A 21770-nucleotide genomic window follows, 5' to 3' on the forward strand; every position below is an offset into this window, starting at 1 on the left:
TGTGTGTGTGTGTGTGTGTGTTTGTGTGTTTGTGTGTATGTATTTAGTTCTATGCAGTTTTATCACAGATAGATTCCTGTACCAACTACCACAGCCAAGATACAGGATAGACAGTTCCATCACAAGAATTCTTTGTGCTACCCTTTTATAGGCAAAGTAACCCTTCCTGTCTCCTCCCTTCCAGCCTGGCCATTCTCCATCTCTATAATTTTGTCATTTCAAGAATATTGTATAAGTGGAATCATATAGTATGTTACCTTTTGCAATTGGCTTTCTTCACTAAGCATAATTCCCTTGATATAAGTTGGGAGTTTGTCTTTTTTTTAAGATTTGCAAAAAGGATCTAATACCTTTCCCACTGGCTACCTGCTTGTTGTTGCCATTTAGCAGAGAAGGCAGGAATGAGCAGTAGAAAGGCAAAGGGTGCTTCTGTTGATGGTTTTCTCTAAGGAAGACTGGCATGTGAAGTAGAGTATCCCAATACTCATTTTATTCTTAAGAGATTCTCAGAGGAGAAGTGGGAATTCCTTTTCGGATCAACGTATTTGTCCTTCAGCAGAAAACAGTCTTTTTAAAGGGCATGGTCCATCTCCATAATTATATTTTATACCCAAAGACCATTCTAGTCAGTTCCATCTTCCATCCTCCCTCTTCTTTCCCCTCATTTTTTTTATCCTGACTGATTAAAAACATATTATTTTATAAACTAAGTTCTATATGAAATTTCCCCAAATTGATACTGTCTAACAAATAGAAATGGCATTTTGACTAAAAATGGTTCTAACTTGAAATTACATGTGTTGAAGAGTTCTTGTTGTATCCATTGGCCTTACAGGAAATCATCATGGTAGTTCTGCCTCACTAATAGTCTTGTTTGATTTGTTTTGCCTCAAAAGTAAATATAAAAAATATATAATTCATTTGAGTGATCTAAATGCCATCTCTTAGGAACTTTACTACATATTAGCTCTCATACCAAATCAGAGTCCTTATTACCAGTTTTCTTTTAGACAGGTATGTACACAAAGTATCTTACATTTTAAGCTATAAATAAGTCTTATTTTTAACCCATTGTTGCTGTGTCAAGGATCCTACAAGCAGAGGTTTTAAATGTATTTTATACTTAGGCTTAGCTTGGCTTCAAAGATGTAAAAAGGTCTTTCATTAATAAATATTTAAATAATAAGTACTTAATATTTTAAAGGAAACTAGCTCACATTTATAGAAATTGTCATACATTTACTGAGAGGAGCTACAATTAACATTATTTATCTGAATAAGCCCTGGAAGATTCTTACTATAGCATAGGAGCAATTAACTAATAACCAGCCCGGATATCCAGTTGTTTATCTGCATGATTGCTTTCAGGATTTCTTCTAAAGGAAATTATGGGAATCCATTGTTTTTCTCCATCTTTCTTACAGTCCTGAGGTACACTTGACAAGCATACTGAGGCAGATTCATGGCTCTAGTCTACTAGCAAGCGTGTCTCATAGATATAATAGGCCCAAGTTAAGACCAATCTGTTAATTGTCCATATCTATTAACCTAGTCCATTTGAAAAGTAGGCCCAAACATATATGTTAATATGGTAACTTAGAATTAATTTTACTTTTCAAAATACCTTACTAAATGATAGCATTTATGTTAACTGGGGCATGTTGCTGACAGTAAAGATCCAGAGCCCAAATCAAAGATGGAGGTGTCTACGCATTTGAACTATCTGCATGACCGTAGCACTACCAAGAAACAATTATTATCCATCCCTGTGCTGCCTACTATGCCACCCCTTCAATACAATGCCAGAATGCTGAAGCCCAGGTTTGAATCAGCTCTGACCTTTCTAGTCTGTACTTTCACTTGCATCTTGAAACTGAAAAAACTGAGAATTAGTCCACAGTTACTGACTACCTACTATGTGCCAAACACTGATATAGGCACTGGATGTTTCAGGCAAGAGCTACTTTACTCAGCAGTGCAGTGTTGTGGGTTTGTTGCTGCTCTTTTCAATTTTGGACATAAGCTTCTTTCCTGTAGCAGTTTTACTATAAGACTTGATAAATTTTTAGACTTAAGTATTTACACAGTTACTGTTGGCAGTTGTCATTTTCTCCCCCTTCCCCACCCAGAAGGGTGATTACGTTTCCTCTGAATAGAAGATTTTAAAATCTTACCCTGCTTTTTGTTCTCATTTTATACTTCCAGACCACCTTCAGACTCTACTGTGAGTTAACAAACTCAAACGTTTTCTGGAACTAGGCAGTTTCCTGAGTGTTTGAAGCAGGCCAGGGGGAGTAAGGAGGGTCTCTGTCAAACCGAAGATGCATAACCACCTATAAACGTTAAAATGATATTTTTTAAACTTGGTTCAAACGTATTTAGAGGCTATGAGTTTCCAACGTTCTGAACATCTAGATAAATATGAGCTCTTTAGACCATTGATTTTTGAAATGTGAAAGTATAGTATCAGTTTATTGGCAACTGTGATGTGTGTTAGTTTTAAAATAGGAAATGCTGAAAATTTTGTGGCACGAACCCAGACAGTTAAATTTATGGAGTGCGGTATGTGTGTCTTGTTTTGTCTTGTTTTGTTTTGTTTTGGTTTTCCTCTCACAAGCTTAAAAGCTTGTGAGAGGAAAAAAAGAAGAAAAAAAGAAATTGGGAATGTTCAAAGATAATTTCTTCAGCCAAACATCTAGAACAGAAGGTCTTAGGTTCAATGAATAGCCTTCAAAGGATCCATGAATATCTTGTAACTTCATTTTTAAATGTTGTATTTCTATATTTCTGTGCTTAGTGTTTTTTTTAATAAAAAGTAGACTTTGTTGATTTATTTTCATTTTATCTTTTTTTAGGGATGAGGTCTCATTCTGTCACCCAGGCTGAAGTGCAATTGCATGATCATTGCACTGTATCCCCACAGCCTCAAACTCTGGGTGCAAGCAATCCTCCTGCCCCAGCCTCCAGAGTAGCTAGTATTATAGGCATATGCCGCCACACCTGGCATTTTTTTTCTAAAATGTTTATAGAGTCAGGGTCTCACTTTGTTGATCAGGCTGGTCTCGAACTCCTGGCCTCAAGCTATTCTCCTGCCTCAGTCTCCCAAAGTGCTGGGATTACAGCCATGAGCCACTGCACCTGGCCAACTTTATTTTTTAGAGCGGTTCTAGGTTCACAGCAAAATTGAGAAGGTGGCAGAGATTTCCCATTTACATTTTTCCCCCATGCATACATGGCCTTCCCTGTTATCAGCATTCCCCCACCAGAGCGATATATTTATTACAATTGATATGCTTATTTGTGTACTTAAGAAAATCATTTATATTTCTTTGAAAGCCCATACTGATACAGTACTTGATAGCTTTAAATTTTTTTAATATTAATAGTTTATTAGGAATATCCTGAAATGATTGAGTACTCTTTGAATTAAATGTTACTCTATTTTAAAAGTAATACAGACTTAATGTAAAAATTAGAAAATGCAGGAATACACAAAGAAGAAACTAAAGATGAAGTAAGTACTGTTATATTTGGTACATACCTTTCAAGACTTTAGTTTGTACATATATATGTGTGAGATATATACACACCCATACTGTTGAAATATAAACAGAGTTCTGCTTTGTATTGTAGGTTTTTAAGCTGTCAGAAGCACTATTTATTTATTTATTTTGAGGTGGAGTTTTGCTCTTGTTGCCCAGGCTAGAGTGCAATGGTGCAGTCTTGGCTCACTGCAACCTCCACCTCTGGGATTCAAGTAATTCTCCTGCCTCAGCCTCCCAGATAGCTGGGATTACAAGCACGCACCACCATGCTCGGCTAATATTTTGTGTTTTTATTAGAGGCAGGGTTTCACTAGGTTGGCCAGTCTGATCTCAAACTCATGTCCTCAGGTGATCCACCTGCCTTGGCCTCGCAAAGTGCTGAGATTACAGGCGTGAGCCACATCGCGCCTGGCTAGCACTTTTATTCAATTCAAAGTTATAAACTTATAAACTGCTGTACCAGAGAGACAAGAAACCAAGTTGCTGTAATAAAACATTTTGGCAACAAGAGAGTCCTGATCTCTTTATATGGAATGACAGGAAAACAAAGTAGAAAAATTTTGTCATTGAAGATAGAAAATATAGGATAGTTAAATGTAGTCTTAGTTACACCTTTTCTCAACCTGGTTAGTAAACAGGTTACTTGTTCAGCAATCCATGAATATTCTATATTTTCTAGCCTCTTATAGGACAGCAAAGGAATTTATAACACAAAAGTTGAATAAACAAGATGTTTTTAGATCCAAGTAATTTAGTTTTTAGTTTTTGTTGATTTTTTTTGTCAACCTTCTCACCAATCATAGTTTCTATGAAAAGTTGCTTCCCTTTTTAAAGGGAGCCTCACATTTCTTATTTTATATTTTTCTTTGTGTGTATTATTCAACTTAGACTGCCACAGCAAAATACAGTAGACAGGCAAAATACCATTGCCTTCTTGTTGTCCCCACCTGGAGGGCAGGAAGAGAGAGGGAGAGAGCACAGGAGCCGAGCTCTTTCTCTTCTTATAAGGCTGCTGTTGGACAGACGAGGACCTCACCCTTATGATCTCCCTTTAACCTTAATTACCCTATCCTCCAGACACAGTCACTTTGGGAGTTAAGGCTTCAATACAGAGATTTTGGGGAGACGTGAGTCAGTACATAGCAAATAGGCATGTGTTCTTTTGTTCCCACAATACTGTTTTATACCTGGCTGCTTTCTCTCACTTAATATGTTGTGGCTGTCTTTTCATGTCAGATCATACAGGTCTTTATCTCATGTCGTTTAACGCTGCATGGAATTCCATTGTAAGGATATACTATCATTTGTTTTCCCATTTCCATATTGATAGACATCAGGGAAAATCAAAAGTAGGCTTTGGTATCACCTTTACAGATCCTAAAGACTAAATCTATTTCCTTTCATGATTTTTAAATATAATTTGAGTAAAAACCCAATGGAAATTAATTTTAAGCTTAAAAAATTTTAAGAAGTAGTAAGTTCACATAATTTGCATTACTCTTAATTAGGAAGCTTGAATTTAATTATATTTTTTTCTAGTTAAATACAAGTGGCTGAACTATTAGGGGCAGAATTTCTTGGACATTAATGACTGAAGAACCTTAAATATTCCATATAAGTTCATAAGGTAATATGTATTTGTTATTCATACATTAAGAGAAAGCCATGAGTAGTAATGTATCTGTGACGACTAAAATTCACATTGTGTTGCATAGATGTTAGGTTCCTTGCTTGAAGAATTGCTCATTACCGATTTGCTATAGGAAATAAATAAGGTGTTACTTTCGTAGAGCGTAATCATTCTTGCGGACTGCTACTTGAACTCATTCAAGTGGAACTCAAAAGTTTTTGGATCACTTCTTTACAGCAACATGTTTTTATCAGATCTCTTCCTGTATAACTTCATTCTAATTAGAAAAAGCAGCAAGAAATTCTTATTGGGCATATTGAAAGGGCTTTTCACCTGGAACATAGATTATTTTCTTTTATCTTTTAAAAAACTTTTAATTGAAATATGTAGATAGAATATGAAATCTACTTCCACTCCATCTAATATGAAATTCATTTGCATTACACTGAATCTAGAATAGTGTATATGCATTTTTATAGGGGAGATATTTTATAACTTTCAACAAAATTTTCAAATAATTTTCAAATTGGTGAGGTGCTGGAAGTGACACTGGCCATGGTGATAAGTGAATATAGTAAATCAGTGACTGCTGTAATAGGCACCAATTTATTTATTATTGTAGACTCTGACATCTTAAAGATTTTCTGGCATTTTTAATAAGAAAAAAATCAGTAACTAAAAAGGAGAGCTTGGGTAACCTGGGACCTGGCACAGTTCAGACTGGTACAATGAGATTCTCTGTTCTTTACATATAAAGAAACTAGGCTAGATTGCCTTATCCCAGGGCACAGGTCTGGACTGGACCCAACTTTTACTAAGATCTTACTTACTCTTTTAACAAAGGCCAGGAGTAATAGAAACAACACTTGTATTTCTGTGACTTACAGGGGAATACATAGATACGGTGTTTTTTAAAAAATAACGTTAAATTAATTACAACAGATAAAAATTAAACATTTGTGAAATATATTAACAATGGTATAAGCAAATGTATATTGACTTGGAAATGTGAAGCCAGTAAATCTCAAACACTTTATTTCTCTTATCCCCCTTAGGGTTATCACTGAAGGTGAATTTATATCCTTTGTCCCATGTGTCCTAACTTACTCCGCCTAAAAAATATATGGTCATGCAGTGGGGACTAAAAGAGCTACTATTACTGATTCCTTCTTTAACCATGATAAAGTTCTTTAAAATTAAAGTTTCTTGGCCAGGCACGATGACTCACACCTGTAATCCCAGCACTTTGAGAGGCTAAAGTGGGCAAATCACTTGAGGTCAGGAGTTCAAGACCAGCCTGGCCAACATGGTGAAACTTCATCTCTACTAACACAAAAATTAGCCAGGCGTGGTGGTGGGCATCTGTAATCCCAACTATTTGGGAGGCTGAGGCAGGAGAATTGATTGAGCTCGGGAGGCAGAGGTTGCAGTGAGCCAAGATTGTGCCACTACACTCTAGCCTGGGTGACAGAGCGGAGACTGTCTCAAAAAATATATATATAGTTTCTTGTTAATTTGTCTAGGTTTTAATAATTTTCATAGGATAAAAACTTGTATATAGTTTTTCTTTTAATTATATTTTTTAAGAAGTAGAGTATCAACTAATTTTTTTTTCTGTTTAGTGATGAGATCTTCAGTGCCAACATTTTTATTAATTTTTGGGTAAAAATGTATATAATAATAGTGATAACTTGCAAAAGTTCAATTCTGAACATTGTTGGAGTAATTAAATTGAAAAGCATAATGAATTTTTTTTCCTGCATTCATTTATTATGGCAAATATGTCTGACACACACACACACACACACACACACACACACACACACACACCCCTTAAATAATAGGCAATAAAATCAAATATCAAATTCCCGTTCTTTTTAAAAAAGTTTTATAGAATTTAAATAAAAACCACAATATGGCAATGGTAATAATTTAGGATGTGATTGAAATGAAAAGCCTTTGAGTCTTCTTTTTTACTTAAAAGATTTTTAGATTTATGTTAAAAGAATCATTGTCTTCTTACAGATAAATTTACGCCTCATTTTGGTAAGCGGAAAAACAAAAGAGTTCCTGTTTTCTCCTAATGATTCTGCTTCTGACATTGCAAAGCATGTATATGACAATTGGCCAATGGGTAAGTGATATTTTTTCCTTGAGTATGAATAATGTTGATTCTTTATGCCGTACCTTGTCTCACAAACATTTTGAAGCTGTTATAAACATATAACATTTAAAAGAACAACCAAAAATTGGGAGTATAAGTCTCAGATGTAGAAGATCATTGTATCCTTCCTTATCTTGCTCTTCAGCAGTCTCATTCCCAGATGGTAAAGGAGCCCAGGATGCAATGGCTCCTTTTGCCTTAGAACTGTTTTAATGTAAGTGAAAAAAAAAATTTTTTTTTTTTGAGATGGAGTCTCGCTCTGTCGCCAGGCTGGAGTGCAGTGGCGCGATCTCAGCTCACTGCAACCTCTGCCTCCCGGACTCAAGTGATTCCCCTACCTCAGCCTCCTGAGTAGCGGGGACTACAGGTGCGTCCCACCACACCCATCTAATTTTTGTATTTTTTGTAGAAACGGGGTTTCACCGTGTTGGTCAGGATGGTCTCGATATCTTGACCTTGTGGTCTGCCCACCTCGGCCTCCCAACGTGCTGGGATTACAGACGGGAGCCACTGTGCCTGGCCAAAAAATATTTTTAATAAAGAAAAATGCATCCAGGAATGGTGGTTTTTACCTGTAATCCCAGCACTTTTGGAGGCCAAGGCAGGAGGATTGCTCGAAGCTAGGAGTTTGAGACCGACCAGCCTGTGTAACATAGCAAGATGTCATCCCTACTAAAAATTTAAAGATTAGCCAGGCATGGTGGCACATGCCTGTAGTCCCAGCTACTTGGGAGGCTGAGGCAGGAGGATCACCTGTGGCCAGGAGTTTGAGGATGCCATGAGCAGTTACCACACCACTACATTCCATTCCTGCCTGAGCGACAGAGCAAGACCTTGTCTCAAAAAAAAAAAAAAAACACACACACACAAAATACTGAATATACACACACCTTCATATCAGTAAACCTATTTTTACCAAAACACAAAGTAAGAGGAAAGAGCAACATTTTTAACAGATAATACATTCTCTATGGTCTTCTCTAGATAGCCTATTTAAAATTAAGTTTGAAACAAGATTAACTTCTAATTCATGTCAGTTCTTGTGTTCTCTGAACTACTATAAGGTCAAGATGATTAATATCTGTCTGTGCTTTCCATTTTCAAGCCAGTAACCATAACAATCTTGGAAAATGTGTTTGGTATTTCTTCCTTTCTCTGATTTTTTTTTTTTTTTTTTTAAATATAATAAGACTGTGGGCTGGGTGTAGTGGCTCAGGTCTATAATCCCAGCACTTTGGGAGGCTGAGGCAGGCAGATCACTTGGGGTCAGGGAGTTCAAGACCAGCCTGGCCAACATGGTGAAACCTAGTCTCTACTAAAATTACAAAATTTAGCTGGGCGTGGTGGTGCACCCCTGTAATCCAAGCTACTCGGGAGGCTGAGCTTCTGAGATTCAGAAGAATCTCTTGCACCTGAGAGACAGAGCTTGCAGTGAGCTGAGATTATGCATCTGCACTCCCGCCTGGGTGACAGAGCGAGACTCCGTCTCAAAAAAAAAAAGAAAAAAATTACCTCCCTCAAGGGAATTGTTGGTTCATTTTCTTCCTTTGAACTTCCCCAGTGTCATCTGATCCTTATGTCATGGATCAGTTGTCACTAAAATCCTTATGTCATGGATCATTTATCACTAAAACAATTAGTGATACTAATTGTTTTCAGCTGATTTCACTTAATTTTTTTAGCAGAAGCAATTTGAACTTTTAAAGGACAAGACTTGTTTTGACAAAGAACATAGTATATGCACAAAATGAGTCAATTAGATCAGTGTTTCTCAGCCTTAAATAATATATGGAACTTTTCTAGAGGAAGATAATTCTTCTAGATCTCTAGTTGCTGACTTAAATTATTTTTATTATAATGAGTATTTTAAAATATAGAAACATAAACCCAGTTAAAACTCTTTATTCTTGTTAACTCATATGTATAATCATAAAACTAAAAAAGATTGATTCAGAAAATGCAAATATAACTCTCAAACCAATAATGTTCAAATTAACAACATTAATGTGCTAGATGATGTATTTTTGCCAAAGCCAACTCGCTGCTTACCCCGTGAATACTGTTGAATTTGCCATGCCTATGTTCCTACATAGTGTTTGATGATCAAGTTATCTGTAGAGTCACCATAAAACCTTTACTTATACAGTATAACAAATTGTTACTCAGTTTTCTCTTAGATAGAATGCATCATTTACCTGTTAAGTGAACCTCTGTTCTTATCTCATTAGCCTCTTTGGTGCCAGTACAATCATAAATTTAATGCACACGTGAGTACTGAAAACCCCAGGCTGCGCTTGGTTATAAAATGACTATTTAAATCATCTAGACAGTCTCCTCCAGATTTCATTAAAATGAAAATACAGATTTTCCAGATTTTCATTAAAATGAAAATACGATTTAAAACTTCTTGAAGAGGACTTTTAGACCCTAAGGACATGTCTTTGTGGATTCATAGGCCTACATTTAAGAAATACTGATTTAGACAAATACTTTCAACTACTGGATCTTTCTTCGCATTAGTAACCAAGCGGCTGATTTCTAAATCAGGGAGATACTGAAGCTATAAAGGTCTTAGCTAAGAAGGCATTTCGGAAAAGCTAAAGAAGACTAAATTTGGGCTCTAAGAATATTGGCTATTCTTTATAGCCAGGCAGAAATAGATGACTATCAGAATGAAAAGCATTTTTAAATACCCAACAATGATGTTATTCTAAGTGTGATACAAAAAGATTACCCTTACGAGATTTTTTTTGGGGGGGTGGTCATAGTAATAACTCTTGATATATGGATATTATAGATGAGATAACACAAGGCAGAAGAAGGGCAATCACTCTGAAATTTATTTGGTCAGTATCATAACTTAAGGTAAAACAAACACTTTTACTTTCATAATTACTTACTTAGATATTAAAATTAGTTTAAACTCAAGTATAGGTCTTTGCCATAAATAGTATCCCAAATGAACAAACCATCTACCAGTACTGAAAATTGATTGTATCAGTGGATGTTCCTTTATTTTCAAAAAAAAGATTTTGATTCCCAGTATTTCCTCAAGTTGCCAAATCTACTCAGCAGTTTTAGACACTGCAAAGAATAGAGAAGTACTTTAATTTTTATTTTACATAAAATATTTAGATTAAAATTGTAAGTCTGTATTGTATCATATAATGTACAAAAAATCAGCAAATTACCTATTGATGCTAATAATAAATGTGTGGCAAATATTAAATCAATAGAAGAAAATACTTAATGCACTGTACTTGTTGAAGGAATTAGTTTTCCTTAGCATACCCTTATGCTATTTAGTGGAAATATTACTAACAGGTGGAATAGTCAGACACATAGCTGTTATTGGGTCAAAGGTTCAAAAAAATCTATTAAACTTAGGATATGTTAGTAACACCTGAAATTCTTCATTTAAGCTATATTCTAAGGTTTCTCTAAATTTTAGATCCTTGGAGAGGGGAAGGGAGATAGCATGTTACACCAGTAAAGTATGTGGAAATCATGACACTCTGTATAAGATAATGAAACGTGGGACTTCAGGTTTCTGCACCTCAAAAAAAAAAAATTCAAGTATTTTTAGAATATTAGTCTTTGTTTCCTGTGAATTAAACAATTACTGTAATTTACCTTTGTATCTATGGAGCACTTCCATCTTGACCAGTAGTATTCTATTAAACAATAATTTTGGAAGCGATGAATTCAAAACAATTTGTACTATAGTGTTAGAGACTTATTTGATCTTTCTTCTGGAATAGGAGGGACCTGGGAATAACGGGATCAGAAGGCAACAAAACCTTGCAGGAGGGAGAAGAGGGAAGAGACTAAAGGCATGGGTTGGGGGCAGGAAATGACTGGGATTTATTTCTCCTCTGCTCATTTCAGCTGTGCCTAAGTCACTTATAGGCAGTGGTTTTATCAAATTCATATTCATCATTTTGAATAGTCAAAGGGCAAAAGAAAAATCTGTAATTACTACCTTTCTCTTCTGTCACTCTTTCAGAATACTTTATTTTTTTTGTGTTGCTCATTATCTCTTTCTATAGGAAACAAACACGTGAGAATTGTTGACAAAAAAGACGAAGGAATTCTCAGATCATTAATAAACTCAAGGCTTAAATTGTTACATCTACAAGCTCATGAAAATTACTAACCCTTTACCCTATCATAACACTCGTGCCCTTAAACCTTTATTTTAATGGAGTAGCTTCCATCTTTTACTATTATATAAATTATAGCCTGAAGTTAAATAATCTTTTACCCATTCTACCTACCAGTTTCTCTTTTGATTTTCTTTCTGCGTACACTTTTCTAAGCTTTCATGTTTGTACAGTACCTCCTAATATATATTAGTTTTTCAGTTTCTTCCAAGTCTTCATTTTGGGTGAGGTGAACTAAAGTTGTATCTTCTCTAATGTTTACTAACTGACTTCAGATAGAAAATAAGATAATAAATCAACATTATCCAAAAGTAAACACAGTTTTTTTGTTATTCTTAATATCAATATATTAACTGTTTTTTAGATATTTGTTAAACCTGCTGTTTTCTAGCCTTAAATGTACATTGTAACAGGTACAAATATTGGAACATTATAATACTATCTTAATTACTGGTAGTTGAAATTAATTTTAAAATGGTATTTGTTTTTACTCGGTAGGTCTTTCCCAACTCATTTTTATTAATTTTAAACTTGGGGACTACGATTTGGTACATTTTAGTATTCTTTAAGAAGCAAAATGAGTCTTTTTGCAGCTCTTGCTACTTAAGAAGAATAAGCAAGAACCAGGGTTGCAGTGAATATGTGAATAGTGTCTGTTTCTAATAGTAGGAAGCTCCAAGGGCCTTCTTTGTACTGTAACTGATTTGAATCTGAATTTTTAAAACAGTATAGTAGTACGTTAATTACGTGTTAGAATATACCTAACCAGTTCACTGGATTCTTTTCAGACTGGGAAGAAGAGCAGGTCAGCAGTCCAAATATTCTACGACTTATTTATCAAGGACGATTTCTACATGGAAATGTCACATTAGGAGGTAACAGCCACCTTTGTAATGGGATTTCATGTCTGTCTCGTGGTAGCATGATTCGTTTGTTTTAAATGCTAATGTCTTTGAATTTACTAAAAAAAAAAGACAAATTCAAACTATGAATTCTGCCTACTTCTGGTATGCCTACTCCTTCACATTGTGTATTCTGTTAAATTTAATTTTAGGACTGTAATAAGTATCTACTACCTTGTGAAATAAACTCTATCCCAGTATAGATAGAATTCTATACCTACTATATTTTAAATGTAATGTTATTATATTTCCAAATAATGTAATTCAAATATAGTATTTTAAACTTAAGACTGGACACACAAACTAGGAAAAATTTATGATAGTTTTTAAATATATGAAGGGATGTTTTCAGGTGTTCCTACCTGATATAGTTGCTAATCATGTGAGAATAAAGTAAGTGACTGACATTAGAGCAGCATTTTAGTGTAATAGTTGAAAGAAAAAATTTTGGAACTAGACTAAGTTGTATTAGCTGCACTACTTACTGGCTATGTAAACCTTGGGCAAGTGACTTAACCAACATGTGTTCCAGTTTCCTCATCAGTAAAATGGAATTACGATAGTGCCTACCTCAGAGGTTAAAAAGGGTAAATTACTTTATATATTCAAAGTGCTTACATGCATGGCACATAGTAAACACCCTAATTGTTAGCTATTATTATTCTTTATATATGATTGGAGAAATGTAGCTCAATAGTGCCCCCTTATGGGGTACATTTTCTACCATCAACAGGATTTGTTCAGTTTTGAAAATAGGTATTTCAAATATATTCAGATAATTGGAAATGTATAGGCAAATTAAATGATCTATCTAAATATATATTTCATTAAATATAGTCTGACTTTTTCCTCTAAACCTAATATTTAATCTGCTTTTCCTTAAAGGTAGAATGTTTGCATTCATTCATTTAGCATGTATTTATTAAATTCTTATGTACCAGCACTGTGCTGAGCACTTGGGAATACAGGATTGAATAAGACAGAAGCTCTCCCTTCAGGTTGCTTTAGTATTACATAGGACAAACAGATAAAATGCACTGGTAAAAATCCTGGGCAATAAGGGCTAAAGTAGATGAATGCAAATGATTTTATGACAATGTCAAGTGAGTAAAACACTTCAGGCTATAATCTCACACGGAGTTTCACTAGTAGTTTTATAACTGGTCTAAAAAATGCTTCTATCTACTAAGATATCTGGCACTTTAAAATGGAGCTTTTTTGATTTGTAGTGTTATGCCCAGACCGTTTATTCCCCGAAGAAGACCACCAGAGTCCAGAGTCAAAGCCAAGCGGCAAGGATCTTTAATGCAAGTTCGAACTTGGTCCCTCCGTTCCACAACATACAAGAGGGCCTCAAACAATGCGTGCGCTCGCTTTTTATAGCCCGATGTAAACAGGACTTGTAAGGTTACAGAGGAACAAGGAACAAGGGAATTCTTTAGGTTACAGCATTAAAATTGGTTAACATATTAAGTTTATACATTTAGCAGTTATCTGTTGGTTCCCATGCTTTCAGTAAAACTACAAACGGCAGTGTCCTTATCGGGGATTTCCCAGGATTTCCCAAGCTGAGGTATATGGAGGAATATATTTGCACTGGGCCGTGTTTGTTCTGGGCCTGTTTGGGCCCAGGAAATTGAGAGATACTGGGCCTGTTTGTACTGGGCTTGTTTGTGCTGGGCCCAGGAAATTGAGAGATACTGGGCCTGTTTGTACTGGGCTTGTTTGTGCTGGGCCCAGGAAATTGAGAGATACTGGGCTGAGGAATGTGCCTGGTTTCTTTCAGTAGCTTTTTTTTATAGCTTTTGTATAAATAGGTGGACCAACTCTTAATGCTCTTTCTGTAAGAACTGACTATTAGTTCCCGGGCTATATTGTACATTCATTAAGCATGGGACCATGTTCTGGTCTTTTTAAAATTATGGCTCATACAAGATCTTACGTGAATTAAAAATTGGTAAATGATGGTTGAATTTAATCTGTTGATTATATGAGTGAACCTTGAAATACTCCATTTCCCTTTTGAGTATTGATCTATGTGAGCAATTTCCCACCAACTCCATTCCTTAATTATCTTTTCTGTTGTGACCTCAGAGTTTGAACTTCATATTAAAGCTCATAGAACTTGTGTTAAAAATCAAAATTATTGATTCATTCCCCCTAAAGTATAATTTTTTACCAGTATTTTTTTGAAATTGTTTTAGAATAATTAACAGATTGACTTATATAATTATTATTGTCATTCTGTATTGCTGTCCTTCTTTTCAAAAACAATAAACTATCTCCAGCGTAGAAGCATGGCCTGGACCTCCGCACTAATAATTATAACTAGATGTTTGAGCAAGTTTGGATAACGATAATCAACTATTTGTCTTTTGGGTCTCAGTTTTTCTTTTTAGCATCCCTGTGTTCTTCAATGTGAATAATAAAGAAGATAGTGCACAGGGGAATGCAACCATCTTTAAATATTTGAGTGGCCTGTGTGGTAGAAGGCTTTGTGTGGCCCTAGAACTTGCTCTGTGTAGCCCTGTGAATTAGACTTAGGGTCAATAACTGGAAATCAAAGACAGTTTTCCATTCAATATAGGAAAGAATATGTGAATACATTGAACTACCTAAAGAAAGACTAGACTACCAGGGAAAGTTAGTGAGATCTTTGTTACAGGTGGCGGTCAAGCAGTGGATGACCACGAAGTAGTGGGTATACAGCCATGAGTGGAATTCAGCCATTATGTGGACAGTGAAAGTAGGAAGCCAGGGCATGCTCTGCCATTCTTGAAATTTTCTGGTTCAGTTAAGTTTCAGGTTGAAATATTCAGTTATCAAATGTCTTAAAACATAGCCCTGAATCCCCCCTTTTGAACTAGAACCTTTATATAGTCATACAGAGTTTAATTTCATTAAAGGAAAAGTGTGACAGCAGCCTTGTTAATCAGAGGGTGACGAAGATGATCAGCTAAAGCTTTGGCATTCATTATGGCCCAGATTAGCATTTCCCAAAATGTGGTTCTGAAATAATGAGCATGAGGCTCATCTAGGATACTTATTTTAAAATACAGATTTCTGCATGCCCTCTCTCCCCAACCCGCGTCTCCTGATTTTACTAAAGAATTGAATTCCTGGGTGATTTTTATGTACCCTAAAGGTTGAAAACCTCTATTCTGGGTATTGTACTGTGTCTCAGGAGAAAGCAGAAGCGTCCACAGTGAAAGGAAGAGAACGCATTTTAGATTCTGGCATTCCTCTTCTTTCACATTTTTAAATGTTATTCACATCAATACCTACTTTTTCTAGTTAAAATTCAGATGAAGAAGAAAAAATAATAGCTGCCACACATTACATTTGTAACTTCAAATGGTAAGCCTCTCGGGAACTTTCCAGGCCTGTCTGACGTTTTTTCACATTTATATCTCAGTTCACCTACCTTTTTTCTCAGATTCATTTTCCTTGCTATCTCAAAATGATGATGGTAGTATATACTGAATGCTTTCTTTGTGCCAAGCTCTGGGCAAAGCACTTTGCTTGGATTGTTTGATTTAATGGACACAGCTACAAAGGGCATGTAATGGAATTAGTATCTCCGGTTTAGTTGAGGAAACAGAAGCTTAGAGGGTAAGTAACTTGCTGAGAGTTACACAGTTGGAAGCAGCAGAGATGAAAATTTTTAATCCAGGTCTGTCTTACTAGAGCCCGGAAGACGGGTATGAGAGTGATACACAGCCTGGTATGTGCGCATTTTAAGTTCAGTTCAAGGTTTGAAGGTATGAGAATGATATACAGCCTCGTACGTGTGCATTTTAAGTTCAGTTCAAGGTTTGAAATGTGATCAGGCTCACAAAGATTTAGTGAAATTTTTCATAACATAAAGTCGTATTTACATTTTAATTTAAGTCAGGCCTAGGAAGTTATTCTAAAAGCCTCCTTTTTTTCGTTATGTATTTATGGGCCATCGTGCTTCATTTGAACATCAGAGGTTAAAAGTGTAGACCAAATAATGGCTGGCCAACTTTAAATAAGATGGGAACTCACCTTAAACATATGAAATAGTACCAGTGTTGAAGATAATTAGGATTCTTTTTAAAATCTGCATGGTAACCATCATCCTATAGAGCAAGTTTTAAAACAGGGAGCTGGAGGGTCATTATTGCTAAGTAATGATCTTTGGCCTTACTTCAGTTTGTAGTTTTTGAAGACAGGGTAATTTGAGGTGTCAGAACTAAAACATGACAACTATAGAAACAGTCCTAGAAGCTAAATATACCAGCTGCTTCTAATTTTATACCCAGAGTAACAAAGGGATTTACCATGAAACTCGGTGTTTGTATTTGCCTTAGTGGACATGGGTGTGTATTCTATGCCTGAGATATTTCATGATAAAATTTATTAAATTTATGAGTGAAAACATGTACAAAGACTTGATTAGGACACAGTGATTAACGCCAAGACAGTGATTATTTTAACCTAATCTTTTTAAGAAAATTCTTTTCTAATGGACGAATACAGGGATGAGAATAAATGTTTAAAATCAAGTTTGTTTCTTGCATTTCTACATCATAGTAGCCTGTTCAGTGCAGTAATTTTATTAGACAATTGACAGGTAATTAGATTTAGATATGAATATCTCTTAATCTAAACTTTTACCTAATATAGAAAGTATTTTTTTAAAAAAATTTAATCCTTTCTCCTCTAAAGGTAGCCTCTGATATTAGCCAATTACATATTTTTTCTTTTATCATTTCTTAAATAATATGGATAAATGTGTCAAGCAAATGGCTATATAACTGAAAAAAATTTTTAAATTTTAAATGTTATTTCTGATAATATTAATCTAATTTTGTGAAGGTACTCTGAGTTAAGAAGTTCAATCTGTTAAAGAAGTCAAAAAAAGTAATCAATTTTTAAAATGGTTTTAAATCTGGATAGTGATTTTAATAGGTCGATATATGTGTAACTAATCTTCTTTTGCTTTTCACGTAGCGTTAAAACTTCCTTTTGGCAAAACAACAGTGATGCATTTGGTGGCCAGAGAGACATTGCCAGAGCCAAACTCTCAAGGTAAGCCATGCGCTGGAAAAGTGTCTCAGTTGAGGCACAAAGACAGGCATTCAGAAATGCTGGGTTTTTCTTGGAAATTCTGAGGGAAAAGAAGTTTGCATAGTTTATGAATAGAGATTGTCAAACAAATAACCAGACATTTTTGAAACATGCTAAAATTAAAAGAACATTTATTACAGCTTCTTAATTTTGAAAAATGCAAACATTTTTAAAAACCCAAAACTACTTCTTCCTATACTTGATTGCCTAGCCCCTTTTCCCCTCCAGTTCTAGAATTTTTATCAACGAGGCCCTTCTTCATCTTCCCTAGGTCAGAGGAATCGTGAGAAGACTGGAGAGAGTAATTGTTGTGTAATCCTGTAAACGCTGTCTGCCTAGTGTGATGTGATATAGTCTTTGTCTTTCATGCTGCTGGGACAGAAAAGACCCGACATTGCTTCAGAAACCATTCAGAACAGTCTGCCTGTAAACCCATGGAACTGAATTACCACACGAACACTGTCATCTTTTCTCATGAAAGTAAAAAGAACCAAGAACATTTTTCACTCTGATTTTTTATTTCTCGTATTTTTATGTTGAGCCGTTTTAAAACATAATGGTTTTTGAATGTCAATCTCCAGGGGAAAAGTTAACAAGTTATCTTTCGTAGCAGAAACCATTTTGCTGCCACAAAATTTTCATCATCAGAACTAATAAATCAAGTGTTCCAAATACAATTTGCACTAAAAAGATTGGCATTATTTTCCTCATCAGCAGAATTTACAACAGTTTATGGTACCTAGAAATACTTATATATACAATTCCACACTGGAAGACACTCAGCAATTAATGAAGTTAATTACTGGGCCAACTTGAGAGGAAAAAATGGAAAAGAAACAAAAATGTTGGGTGAATTCTACCAAAGTCAGCCGTGGTGGCTGCACTGGCACAGAATACTAAACTGAGTGTGACTATTTTCACTGCAACAAATGAAAAAACAAAATGTGCCTGTTTAAAGCACTCAGTAGAGGGCTGATGAAACTGATTTTTTTTCCTTTAAGACATGCACTCTTGAGTCCTACAGTAACTGAGTGCTTGTTTAGACAGCACAAGAAGGGGTGAGAGTGCGTCTCCTAGCCTTAATGTGGGAGGGTAATTCCAGTCACTCATCGGCTTTCATTATTGTGCAGAAATATTAGAAAACCTCATTGATCAATTTTATGTATTTGAATATCAGTGAATTGAAATTTTCCATAATTATCATTAATTTGTACCACATCCAGTGTCATTCTTACTCCTTAGAGAGTTCAGATGAATTCTTAAAATTTAAAAAAAAAACTCCATAGTACTAATTTTGTTTCTTTATATAGTTTGCATTTGATATTAGTGCTTGCAATTGTATTAAAGTCAAAAGCTGATTTTTATGGCATACACAATTAAGAATGCCACTTTTTCTTTTATTTCATAATTTAAAGATTGATATGCTAAAAACAATTTGCACAGCACTAAAGCATGAGCTAGTTTCATCTAAACCTGTAAAAATATGAAAGATTTTATATTTTTTCACTTGGAAGAAATTCTTCCTGGGTGAAATTACAAATATGTGTAGAATATATTTAATAAAAGACTTATAAAATACCTAACTATAGGACTTAAAATATAGATTGGCTTGTAGTATATAGAACAATATTCCATATAAATAAGTTTAGCCTTTATAAAAATGAAGTTGCAGGCTGACATTACATTCTGTACTTACTAAGTGTCAACAGCCCTTAAAAACATTAAATGTAAATGGTTTCAAATGGTCAGCGTTGTTTAAATGTAATCAGGTTATTGTATTCATTGTTAATGCTTTGATGAAAAGGCTTTATATGCAGTAGATCTACGAAAATACTGTTCATACTGATCAGAATTAAATTTGTATAGAGCAGAGTTTTAAAACGAATGTAAATAGCACTAAACATTTTCTTTCTGCAACCTGTACTTATAGATTCTTCCTGTAAACTAAATTTAAAAAAAAATCCTAGTGCATTTTGGTGGTAATTTTAAAGGTCTTGATTAGGTCAATAATTGTTTAAGCACTGTCTCATTCATGTTTTCTACTTTTATTTCTTAAGCTTTTAAAATTCATTTAATTAATATTCTGTTGTTGGTTTGGGGAGTATTCCCAATGTATCTTTGATATTTAACCTGGTTAATTTGTATACAGTCACAACAACGGATAGAAATATGTAGTCTCTGTTATCACTAAAATGTTATATTCCAGAGATGTTAAATATATGCTTTGTTGACTAGCTGAAATGTGAATTCTGTTAGTGTTGACTAAAGAATCTGGTAGTTGCTTAATTGGGCAATTAAAACAATTTATGGCTCTATTCTTTTGTAAAACAAACTACTGGTAATTATTTTTAATACCTATTTTCATTCTAATTACTCTTTTTTTAAGTTAAAGACTATCAGTTAATTAAGATTGAGTTTTTATGATGGTTAAAAATCTCTATTGGTTTTTCAGTATATTTTTCTGTGTGTTCTCAGATTATATATTTCAATCAATTTAGAGTTTGCTAAGTGAGATAAACTGGTTCACTAGTAGAGAAAGAATTATGTCGCTTAATACCTAATATCATAGTTGTACAACATGAAAAAAAATAAAAAGTAGCAGTAAAAGTATATACTGAAAACACCAAAAATTTAGATGCCTTAATAGTATATACGTGAAAATACTCAGCGGCCCCTTTAAAAATAATTCCTTGGACTGCCTGGTGGTTAAAATACGATTCCTCATATCCAAGCCTACTTTTGAAGATCCCTCTGCCAAAAATACAGCTTGCTTATCTAAAGATGAGAGCTGCATAGATCCAGTAATGTACATAAAGCCTGAATGATGAGCCTATGTCCCTGCCTAACGCTGGTGTCTCACTCATCTCTTTTATCTAAATTGTCCTGAACTTTGTTAAGTGTTCGGACGAGGCCAAGCTTTTCTTTATTAAAACCTTAGCATGTCTCCCTGATCTGAACTATTTGCTTTCTCTTCAAGATAAATTGTGTTTTGCCATGAAAAAATACAGTATCTAACATTACCATTCACATTAAATGAAGTTTCCTCATAACATCTATCTTTAGTTTTATGAAGTCTTCGTGACCAATGTTACAGTAATTTCTGTAGCTGATTGTGGTAAACAATGTTTAATGTGAAAAGAAATTAAAACTTCATCTATTGTAGAATAAGTCTCTAAAATGACTTCCAGTCATAATTCTGGTATATTTGCCTATTCTTTATTTCACTACTGTTTTTGTCTTCTTTTCTTTCTTCAGTTTATGATACTCTTCAGTAAAATTCAACATTGGGCCAGCCTTTACTCTGCTGTGGTTTAGCAAAATCAAAGAGAAGTATCAGCCAAAATTTAATATGCCTTCATATCGTTTTTATTTGTAACTTTTGCGAGCATTCCACTTTTTTTTCCATTTGTGTGTTGTAATATGGTCACTTGTTAGCCAAATGGAGTGATTGGGGTGGGGCACATTACCGTAATTACAAACACAGCTATAATTGAAACACAGCTGCAGGCTGTGCTGGAGTCTAGGCACAGTTTTTGTGGCCAGGGTAGGGTGGGGTTCTTGGGCGTGAGCAGTTGGTGGTTGGGTGTGACTCCTGGTTTACCCTGACCCCCGCCAGTTGGTGTGCTTTCTTCAGAAGGCAGCGGCTTCTATGAGCCTTTTTATACAGGAGACGGTTGACTTCTGAAAGAGATCATGGGTAAAACTAAGTGAGAAACACCTAATTCTTAAATATCAAGAGTTTAAGCCAGTACTAAAATGTGAAAACCAATTTCACTTACTACATTATTTGTAGTTTTCAACAGTGATGTCAGATGTTTGTCTTTTAATATTTTTCATATTCCTCTTTTTCAAAATAACAGCTTTCAAGAAATAGGGAGTAGGCATAGTAAATCCCATTTGGGGAAAGGAAATGCCCATCTCTTTCATGTGAGTCAACCAATAAAAAAGGAGTTGGGTAAACACATTTTCTAACTTGGCTCTGGAAGTGGTTTGTTGTTAGAAGTCTTAGGCCAAGAGTCTGGCTGGTTTTAGAATGTGGTGATTATACATTCAAACATTATTTGATATCTTTTATTTTCTACACATGTTCTTGAAGCTTATTGGATGTAAGGGAAGTCTTACAATGAAGTGGGAGAAACTTGGCTGTAGTTAAATAATAAAAGGAGGCAGCAGAACCTAGAGGGGAACTGGGACAAGCCGTAGCAGAGCGAGACCCTCAAAATTCTTGTTGGAACATACAAGAAGTTGGCCAATGCTCAGTTGTCTGTCAGA

At 35.0% G+C, this 21770-nt stretch overlaps 1 protein-coding gene across 2 annotated transcripts in view; it reads left to right on the forward strand.

Moving 5' to 3' along the window:
* UBL3 (ubiquitin-like 3) overlaps nt 1-20660 on the forward strand; it is a 92764-nt gene extending 72104 nt beyond the window's left edge. For both annotated transcript variants that reach the window (XM_011946931.1, XM_011946932.1), the window contains 4 exons: nt 7201-7309; nt 12291-12377; nt 17382-17459; nt 17770-20660. In XM_011946931.1, coding sequence (XP_011802321.1) covers nt 7201-7309; nt 12291-12377; nt 17382-17459; nt 17770-17822 — 327 coding nt within the window. In that variant the 3' untranslated portion in view covers nt 17823-20660. The remainder of the gene's footprint in view (nt 1-7200; nt 7310-12290; nt 12378-17381; nt 17460-17769) is intronic.
* The last annotated feature ends 1110 nt before the right edge of the window (nt 20661-21770 follow it).

This window comes from Colobus angolensis, unplaced genomic scaffold (assembly GCF_000951035.1).
Source record: "Colobus angolensis palliatus isolate OR3802 unplaced genomic scaffold, Cang.pa_1.0 Scaffold255, whole genome shotgun sequence".
Classification (NCBI taxonomy): Eukaryota; Metazoa; Chordata; class Mammalia; order Primates; family Cercopithecidae; genus Colobus; species Colobus angolensis.